Genomic DNA, 10692 nt, shown 5'->3' with positions numbered 1-10692 from the left:
ACAACAACATAAACGCTCGCATCCGGTCTGAAAGGACGAGTCAATATACGGACATCTTGTTCAATCGGCCCCCGCAAACAGATGGTGGGCGTTGTGACTCTCCGCGGGAAATGAATTCGAGCTTCCGTAGATTTATGTAATGGTCTCGCTCATACATAGAGATGGAGCCCGGAATCTCAGGTGTGAACGGAGCACAATTGGACATTAGGAGGACCTCTCCGTCTAAGGGAAAGGAGGAAATCCTCGGGGATGATATTCTCAGAGAATTGAATTTGCTCCTCCCGTGTAGAATTCATACTGAGAGTTCCCGTCTGATGTGAGCGAGATTCATTTTCCCCGGTTTTATTGTCTCAGAAACGTACCCGACGCAAGTAATTACGATCGAGGGACGATCCTCCACCGTCAGTTTCGGTTCGCCTCCTCGTATTTCTGTTTCGAGCCGCTATTGTTTACAATAAATAATGGTTATTCAGTCGTCTTCTTTTCGCTGATGATTATGATGCTCATGTTAAAACTGCTCCCGTTCCCCGGCAAGGCTCATTACGTGAAGCGGAGATGCTCGCTTTTGTTCCCTCTCGTTTGTCCCTATCTCCGGCCGGTGACTTCGTCGTTGTCGTGGCCAGTGAAGATCTATTCGGAGCGCTGTCGACAATGGGCATGGACCGCTGTTCAAGTTGTAAACACCGATCGCGCGTGAATAACATCGAGACGGCTGGATGGATTTTCGTACGGTGTCCATCACCTACATTCTTGGGCTAGATCACGCGGCTTCGAAAAGACCGAATGATTATAACGATCCGGCACGAGATTGCCGCGCTGCGGTGAGCCGGAGAGATAAATCTCGAGACTCGGGGTAACTTCCTGGACAAAATTAAAATTCTGGCAGGAATTTGAGTCGAAATTACCGCCATGCGGAGAATGGCATTCCGAAGGCCAATTTAGGTCTCACCCGTCGCTGGTCCTGAACAGCGCTGGTCTTCAAACATCTTCAAATTTACCCAAGTCGGCGGAGCTCGTAGGCAGCAGCGAAGCACAACTTGACCGGCAAGGTACCACCTGTCTTCAAGTTCTCGATCACAAGAGTTCCGTTTGGCATTTAGGAAGATGCTTGCCAATTTGATTTCTGGTCAAACTGGTTGCCTGCCTGTGTCGACCTGCTCGTTTGTTGGCTCGTCGAGCCGAGAACGCACGATTCGGCCATCCGTGATTTTGTTGGGGCGCCCATTCCAGCTGGTATTCATATTGTAGAGGGAGAGAATCGCATCGATACAGAACCTCCTTTGCAGATCAAAAACGAATCCGTCTCTGTCAGATCTGGCGTAACAGCGACAGTCTCGATGGCGGAACATTGCAAATCATTATCGAAGACTGAACGAGGCGTCTTTTCCTTGCAGCTCGGATGAGGAGGACGCCGACATCAAATACAGCAGAATGGACGAGGACTCGATGCACGAACAGAAGGACCGTTACGCAAGGTACGAGAGCCTTCCTCCGCAGAAGCTCCCGTAGCTTGGTTTGGGGCTTCATCACGGAAGCGATGGCTTTCCGTTTTCAAGCCTATCGACGCAGGGAGCTTAATAATTCTCTTCGATTTTCAGATTGAGTCAAGGTGGCGGAGGTCTTTGGGACTCCGGTGACGGTCTCGGTGTATCCGCTGGACTCGGAGGGGGTCTAGTAGGTGGGGGTTTGGTAGGAGCTGGCGGAACGGGGACAGGACGAGGCGGGTCCGAGGGATCGGGGGCCGACCTCATGGAGACGTTATCCGCCAAAAAGAAAACCACAGTGAGATCGAACGCAGACGGCGCAACAAGATGACCGCCTACATCACGGAACTCTCTGACATGGTTCCGACCTGCAGTGCCCTAGCGAGGAAGCCCGACAAGCTGACCATCCTGCGCATGGCTGTCGCCCACATGAAGTCCCTGAGAGGTCAGTACGCTGCACTTACATTCGATCGTCCGCCGCGGGAGCGAAGCCCCCTGAGCGTTTCCTTTCTCTCTGTCGTGGCACAGACAAGCGATTAGCGAGACAGGAGCGAGAGCGGTTCCTATGGCGGCCGCGGTAGTTTTGAGAGAGGCAGTCCTCCTAGTGTTGGTGGCGGTCGTCGTTGTTGTGGCTAGTCCCCCGACTACCGGAGACTCGCGTGACCAGGAGCCGTGAGAAGTCTTGCTGAGCTAGTAGCAGAGTGGAGGGGCTGTGGGTCCGCGGGCTTTCCGGCTTCCTCCTTCCTCGGGGGCTCCCCGACCACTCGCTGCAAGTAGATGGGAGTTCTCCCAGTTGACCCGAGACCCAGCCATCGACGAAATCGACGAAATAAGGGGAAGGGCCACGAAAAAAATTCCAATTTTGAGCCCCTCAATGAAGCTCCCTCAGCAGAATGGATCTGCACGGCTCAGCCGATGGTTCAGCCGAGCAGTCGATTGGGTCGGAAAATGCGCCATTGTGAGCGTGTCAGTCACGTTGGCTGTCACGCGTGTCTTACGAAACTGATGAAAGCTGACCCCGTCGAACGGAAGACCGTCAACATCCACATGACGTTCGTCGACGTCGACACAATCGTTATCAACGGGAAACTGAAGTTGATCGGGTGAAAGAATCTCACGCCCAGTGGAGTGTCGATGAGCCAGGAGAGAGAAAAGAGGCGAATCCGTTTTGCTTATGACCGGAATTTTCACCCTCGTCATCTGAGTGATGCTGTCGAAATACCCGCGCGCATCGATCATTATCAGTGATGAATATTCCGCCGCTGCTCTCGTTAGCGTGACGTAACTTATAATTGCCGCCGCAGACTTTTTTCCGCCTGTCGTGATCTCGGGAAGCGGAACGAAATAGCTCAGGAAAGAAATTCGAGAGAGAAAGTGAACTTCTGAGTGGAAGCGGCTCCGTGCCTCGATTACTTGCTACTCGCCATCGTCCCGAGATTGTAATTCTAGCACTAATCCTCATCTATTCATTTGGGAAAGGATACGATTCCGACCATACAGGAATTTTCGGACAGAGAAGAGAAAACTTTCGGCCGATGCTCCGAAGACTGCGCAGAACTCGCCCCGTGACGTGAGGCTGGACTAATGTATCAGTTCAATGTTTTCGTTCCCGGTGGGGGTGAGAGCGGGATAGGGGGGGGGGGGGGGAGGTAGAAGTGAAAGAAGGAGTCGAACACTCGAAAAGGAACCGGAGGGAAGAAAGGCTCTGTCGTTGGGGACGAATCCCTTGATTTCCTGAATGCTTTCTCCATTGCTACCGTCGGGGCAAGAGTGGATTTCGCCTTGCGTCCGGGAAGGGGGAACCTTGGCAACGCATGATGTCGGGCCGGCGGCTGGCGGGTAATTCAATTTAGCAGCAAATGTTGGGTGAAAGTCGCTCAGCGGAGGAGCGCTCACTCTGAGACAGAGGTACCGATCGAATCCTCGAAAGACAAACCCGCCGACGCGACGGACGGACGGACTCCGGTTTCGGATCCTCGTAGAGTCGTCGAGGACTTTTTCCTCACGGCTGCCTCCGGTTTTCCTCCCTCACTCCCGCTGGGAACTCGATGCGCTCAATCGAAAGATCCGAACGCCTTTTTGAGATCCGCAGTTTTCGTGGCCACCATAGAACTTGACGAAGGCATTCATAGAGCGAATGAAAACGAAAAATAAATGAATATCCTGAGTCCATCTAGCCCGAGCGCCGAGTTGAGGTGCACAAAAGCGATGGAGCTCAATCCATCGAGCGAAACGGAATAGCCTCGGCATAGGAGCCGGCCAGCGAGCTCCGAAGCCATTACTATTTATAGCTCCCATCATAAAGCCCATGAACCACTTGTGAAGATGGCGAGTGGGGATGCAAATTATTCGGCGGCCTGCCCGCTATTATTGTTGCTTTTCACCATGGGCAAATACTGCCCATATTCCCAGGCAAGCGAATGAATGGGACGGAGACACCTCGTGGTCCACATGGTCGATATCGATATATTAACTGCGATTTCCGTGAGAGAGCCTCTCGGACTTCGCCATTGGCTTCGCCGAAGCCGTTCGGAGTGTTCCTCGATCGCGGGACGCCTGAGCGCTATCCGTAAGAGCTTCTGACGATTTATTCAGATACACTGGCGTCAAGTATCACTGATTGTGAGATCCGTAAAAGATTTGAGGTCGTCGGAGTCGCGTCTCGGCTATTTTTTGAATAATTATAAGCGGCGGCGGGCTCGCACTTGCTCCCCTGGAGTACGAGTCGCGCAGCGATGCGGAGAACTGCATCTCCCACTCATCTTCGCTGCTCGCAGACGCCAAGCCTGTCGTGCATTCTCCGTTCCAGCTTGGTCGAGGCAGAAAAAGCCTCATACTCGAGCAGCGGTTCAGTTGTTTGCTCTGTGGCTTGGTCCGTTTGTCTGTCGACCATATATACGATCAGCGTAGCAGTGCGCTAGTAAATACAGCTCTGGTTCGCGTGCTCACCCACTCATCTACCTGGAGCCGGTTGCCAGAGATCTCATGGCTCCGTAGCCGTCTCTCTTTCGCTCTCTATCTTGGTTCTGCAAGGCCGAGCGAACGGAGGCTCGGGCGTGAATAATTGAAGAGCTGAGAAGAGAAGATGATGATATTCTCATCGTGAGCAAGCCGAGAGGGAGCACTTATATACTCGGTCGGGAATTCCAGGTAGTCTGAAAAGAGTCAGGAAGTATTTAGGAGCCGTTCGAGATATTTCCGCGCGCATGGCGATACAGCGTCCGGCTTGGAGACCGGGGGAGTCCGTCGCTGTGTTCATAGAAGCTGCATGCCACTCGGCTGACCGTTGATTTTCTCTTTTCAGGGACAGGGAATACGTCGAGCGACGGAACTTACAAACCGTCGTTTTTGACAGATCAGGAATTGAAGCACCTGATTCTCGAGGCCGCCGACGGATTTCTGTTTGTGGTTTCCTGCGACACGGGCCGGGTCGTCTATGTGTCGGATTCGGTGGGACCAGTTCTGTCTCATTCGCAATCCGACTGGTTCAATGCATGTCTGTACGATCTAGTGCACCCCGACGATGTGGAGAAAGTGCGAGAGCAATTGGCTACGCAGGACAGTTCATCGCCCGGACGAATTCTAGATCTGAAGACAGGCACCGTGAAGAAGGAGGGTCATCAGTCGTCTATGCGGTTATGCATGGGTTCAAGACGCGGATTCATTTGCCGGATGAAAGTAGGAAATTCGCCATTAATGACCTCACCTCATGATCCTCTACTGCGTCAGCATCGTCACCGAAGTGTACTCGGGCCCGGTGCGGTCGACGGGGGTCAACACAACTACGCCGTCGTCCATTGCACCGGCTACATCAAGAACTGGTCACCTTCAGGCAGTGAGTATTCCTTCCCCGCAACTCCCCCCTCTCTCTTCCTCTCCCCCGACGCGACGGAACGAGATTGAGGAGTGGAAGGCGACGCCGTTCTTGCGTCCCACTCATCGCTCGGACGACCGTTCAGCATCATCTCATCCTCGTTTAGACCGACCCATGTCCGATCCACGCACGAGTCCGTACTCGATGAACTCATGAGGAGATCCCTCTTGTTTCAGATCGACTAGATCACGACGAACTCGGAAGTGGCGGATCCCATTGCTGTCTCGTAGCCATTGGCAGGCTGCAAGTCACTTCAACTCCAAACAATGCCGATCTCATGGGCTCGAATTCGTCGAACGAGTTCCTGTCTCGGCACTCCCTTGACGGCAAATTCACTTTTGTCGACCAACGGGTGTCGAACATTCTAGGTTATCAGCCGCAAGAGTTACTGGGGAAGTCATGCTTCGACTACTGTCATCCTGAAGAGCAGGCGCACATGAAGGACCATTTCGAGCAAGTTTTGAAAGCCAAGGGTCAACCGGTCTCCATAATGTACCGATTCCGCACCAAGGCAAACCGAGACTGGTTGTGGCTGCGCACGTCGTCTTACGCATTCCTAAATCCCTACACCAATGACGTGGAATACACCGTCTGTACGAATATCGCCGTGAAGTGAGTTCAACTCGAGCACTCACGCTCAAGTTTCTGAGAACATAGCATGACGTCGATTGCTCAAATTTCGGAAAGAGCGTATGCTCCCCCTCAATGAGAGGTATTCTAGAGATGGAAACTTACTGAACTTCCCCGCTTCGCAGAACGGTACACGGGCATGACGTCACGGATGTAGCGAACAGTAATACAACACCTGCGGTCACCGACGGCGCTTATCAGCCAGTTGGCGGCCTACTGAAATCGGAGAGTGGCCCCGTTCAAGTCGGGGAGTATTCGACCGGTCTCCAGCAGAGTTCGAGCTATCCGTCGATCATGAGGCTACCGTCGAGACCTCCTTCCGGACCGACGTATTCATACCCGACCGGAGGAACTGGAGGTGGTCCAGGAACGAATTCCCATTCCAGCACGCCCGTGTCCGAGTACAATAACAACAACAACGGGAGCAACAACCAAATGTCACCTCATCCAACAACCCCCAACTATCCTCACAACGCTCTGTCACCCAATCAACAAAATTCTCCAGGTCAGCAACAGCAGCAACAGACTCCCAATGCTCCTACGTACACGCAGTTAGCGCCTTCGACGGCGCCTTCTAGAGGTGAATTTTTTGGACATATCCATCTTCATCTTGGTCATCATCGCCCCTAATGCCCCATCCCTTGAATCGGGGGACCGATCAATCTATGTACTTGTTTCTTCGAGTGAGCGAATTCGGCTCCTACGATTTTTTGTGCTCTGCTCCGGGTCGCTCTTTGCGACAGATTCCGAATTCGGAAATTTACGGTCTGGAACAGGCCCCTGTTTTGAACTCTCCTCGGTTCACCCGACCTCCCTTCCCTTGATCCCTTGGTGAAATATCGCTGACCTTTGACCGAAGGCATCGATTTTCATCCATTAGCCAGACCTGAATGAAACTTCGAAAACATTCTCATGCCTATCCATCTCACAGCCTCATATGAGCCACGGAAGAATTCATTGAGATAACAGATGACGTTTTCCTTTCCTTTGAAGGTATGTGGAGCCAGTGGCAGCAGACAACCCCTGCCTCTGCAGCGGCAGCAACGGCCGGTGGAGCAAGTACTCCTGAGCAGAGTACTCCTTCCTCGCTTCCCGCACATCCGCCATCAGCAGCTTCGCAAGCACCGGGTGCGGCGAACGCGGCGGGCGCGGGAGGCAACCCACAGGGACAGGAGTTGTCTGACATGCTGCAAATGTTAGATCAAGGAGGTGGTGCATCATTCGAAGAACTCACGATGTTCAACACATTCAGCGAATGAGGAGATGGCATCGAGAGCAAAAGCAGCTGCTGCCGCCAATTACGATAAGAGGAGAATCGATTCGCCTTGAATCGAATGACCCACAAAATCTCACCGCCGCACCAAATGGCCAATGTATCCCAATAGACGGATAGCAGATGCACCGGCAAAATAGGGAAACAAATATGGAATCCATATTGTGCATATAAGACTGAAGTCTCTTCAAATTTTAAATGCCTATTTCAAGACAGTCCAGGAGACGTTTCGGACCGCCGCTCGATCTTGTGTCTCCTCGGCGCGGCGGAGGTGGTTCCCCTTCCGCGTCATTCTCGCGGTCGCGGAACGCTTCCGATCTCCGATCTCTTGGTCTATGGTTGATTGGATCCGTGCGGAGAACTGTAAATTGCGCGGGAATTCCTCTTCCGGTAAATCGCCCGAATCGAGCTCACCTCTGTTGAGCTTGTGTGTCGGGCGCCTGATTTGGAACCTTGTCGATCGGGCGGGTCCCCAACTCTGCGCTGGTTCTGAGACCTGGTGGAGCGTGGAACAGCTCGGCAGGAACGCGTCGCAGACTCTCAAATATATATGGTACTCTTTAATAAGTTTATGGAATTGAAGGTTAAGAAGTCTAGTTGCTGAGGGTCAGAAGCATTTGCAAAGTTCGTCCGTAGTTTCTGGCGAGCCAGCGTTCGGTCCCATGACTTGAAAAATCATCAAACACCACAGATACCACCTCCTTCACCACGAAGCAACCTAGTTACGGAAATGTACGAAAAAAAATGTTGATTCTTCTCGTCGCTGCGGTTTCGTGCGCGAAGATAGGGATGTCTTGACGAGCATATCAAGTATTCTTACGATAGATCTGAAGGTATGAAAAGTTCTCCTGTTTCGAGTGTAAACATTTTCCACTTAGATAAGGCGAATATATACATGATGATGATGATGATGATTACCATGGGGAAACACACACAGGTTCATGCAGGCGGTTGCGAACCATCATCACCCTCCGAAAGGATGAAGAGAACACGACCAGAAGTACAGAAAAAATTACACGCCAGCAGTGGGAATCTTGAAAACCAACCTAGGCCAATCTCAACTCTACGCTCCTCTTTTTTCCGATGCGTCAGCCTGATGCGGCCAGCGGAACTCTCAAATTCCAGGGAATCAAACCCTGTTACTACGAATTTCATTGTGTACTCGTTTGTGGGAGCTTCCGCTGTCTCTCTCTCCATTCAGGGTCCACACGAATCACCAAATATCTGTGTAATACGGCCGCGATCCTGCAGAGGTCTCGGTGCGCAATTGAATGCGAGGTCGCCAGTCTTGACCGAGAGCGAGAGGAATGAGGAGACATGGTCCTTAGCCTGTAGCAGGACTTGTTGGTGGTCACCTTTCTCAGGCCTCTCATGGGGGAAATCTTCGTGATTTTGGTTCTTTCCCCCCGAAAATCGAAGCCTCCAAGGATTTTCAGGAGCGCCTCTGAGTTTTGATGAGCACTCGTGGAAATTCATTGTCGATTCTATCTCTTCTTAAAAAGGAATCTCAGACAGGAGACATGTCAAGCTCTCTATGAAACGAGGTGGATATTTATAGAAAATATAGTGACAGGTAATCGTTCTCGTGTATTGTCTTCTTCGGTGATTCTCATCGGACGCTCTCGATCGGTGTTCTCCTCCAAAATGACGTCTGTAAAGGGCGAATTGTCAAGCGAAAATGAGAAACGCACAAGCGTCGCAACATTCTGGAGTGTTCGATGTACAGTAAAATTTCGTCAAAACGGACGCCGATACAACGAATTCTTGACAAATGGGGCGAAATCCGACTCGATATAATATACACTTGGGGAAAGTGTATGCTTAGATGCTCTCTTTACAACGACCATCCATCATACCGAACAGATTCAGCCGCTGCCATGCGGTTCGCTGTGCCGAGATTTCGCTGTACCGACAAAATTTTGCGTCCTGAGCAACCTCGCATTCAAAGCGCCCTTCCTAATTTAGTACAGAACGACTCCGAAATGAAACCTCTGAATTCTCCCGGGATAGATCAGGCAATGCTGAATGTCAGAATAAAATGTAATTATTTTAACTCAATCAAGCACGAGTGTTCTCGCTTCTTCGAATTGAATGTCCTCTCGACGCGCGCAACATCATACAGACGGCGCGTCATGGCGTCGCATCGCCTTGGGTGGTGAGTGGTGAGTGCTTGAGGATCGCTGCTTGACTCTGCTGGCGGGGGCATTCCTGTCCTGGACCGCTTTGAATTGATGAGAACCTTCTCGAGCGTTCAGTATATTATCCGGATATTTTGGACAGCCGGGTCGCCGGGACACTCTCCCTTCTTCGATTCATTTAGAGTAATCGGAGAAACTTCTGGGGCGGGCGGTAGAAAACGTTGAGTGTATGCTTGAGCAGAGCATGCATGCAATCATGGTTCTGCAGGATTGCACGCCGTACAATCCAGCAGAATGCAGTACTCCGAAGGGATATCTCGGATTTCGAACGGTCGGAGCCGTCAGATTGTTCGAATTTCGAGTGCGAGGTAGCGAAACGGACTCTCGGGAACAGCTGTGCCACGATCTGAAGCCCCGCTTGGGGCTCTCGCGAGACGTCCGTGTCGGTGGGGCTGTTCCTCCTAACGAGAGCAACAACAAGTCCCAATCTTCGCGAGCCGGCCAGAAATCGGACCGCCTGAAAGATTTTGATTCTCGATCTCCTCCTCGGTATCCTCCGGAGTCGCCGGAGACGAAGACAACGACCTAGGCCTCGTTGTACGCTTCTTCCTCCCTGATATCGATGTTGAATTCGAGAGACTCGTCAGGTTGCAGGTTCCGCTGTTGGCTGGTACCCGCTAAACTCGACCATCTTCGGAACAACACAAAGCGCTCCACAGATTGGTTCACATACCCTCAGCTCTCACACGAAGAAGAATTCGGGTACCTTTGGTTTGGACGTACAATATTTATTCCATCAGACAGCAATCGTGATTTGATGAAAAAGTGGCTACGCGGTAATGAAATTCAGGGAACTACCTAGGATAATCGATGTTGATTCCTGCGAAGAGCTCCTTAAATATTCAGCTCGTAGGTATATATGTATATTGTATATATTAGTTAGCATTCTGCTAGGTGCTAGGTAAGCCGTTAAAATTGCACGTTCATGCTATCATTCACAGGGAAAGATCGGTATGTCCCGCAACAATTCCTTACTGTGACCGTGAGGGGGGAAAACAAAGAGAAGAAATGACAACGATCTCGAGCGAAAACTGAGTCGGAGCAGTAGGGAGCGTGATTCATGGAGCCATTCTGTAATGATTTGCACATTGAATGATTGAACGGCCAGACTACTCTGAATCAATTTCACGGTGAGAGCTACATCACTAGATTTGACGTTCCTACCATGATTAGAGGTAAATGAGTCTCTGAAGGAACATGTCCAGCAAGAAAAAAATCTTTTGGTATGTAGTC

At 51.4% G+C, this 10692-nt stretch overlaps 1 protein-coding gene across 1 annotated transcript; it reads left to right on the top strand.

Annotated features, from left to right (window-relative positions):
• Window positions 1-1431: 1431 nt before the first annotated feature.
• LOC100909248 (aryl hydrocarbon receptor nuclear translocator homolog) lies at window positions 1432-7435 on the top strand. Its single transcript, XM_029113038.1, is given in 8 exon segments — window positions 1432-1475; window positions 1599-1765; window positions 1768-1929; window positions 4789-5319; window positions 5535-5970; window positions 6114-6568; window positions 6982-7038; window positions 7102-7435. Coding segments are annotated over 8 exon segments (1998 nt in total). The 3' UTR covers window positions 7248-7435.
• Window positions 7436-10692: the final 3257 nt, after the last annotated feature.

This window comes from Galendromus occidentalis, unplaced genomic scaffold (genome assembly GCF_000255335.2).
Source record: "Galendromus occidentalis unplaced genomic scaffold, Mocc_1.1 scf7180000075986, whole genome shotgun sequence".
Taxonomy (NCBI): Eukaryota; Metazoa; Arthropoda; class Arachnida; order Mesostigmata; family Phytoseiidae; genus Galendromus; species Galendromus occidentalis.
This window is presented reverse-complemented; position numbering and strand designations above follow the sequence as displayed.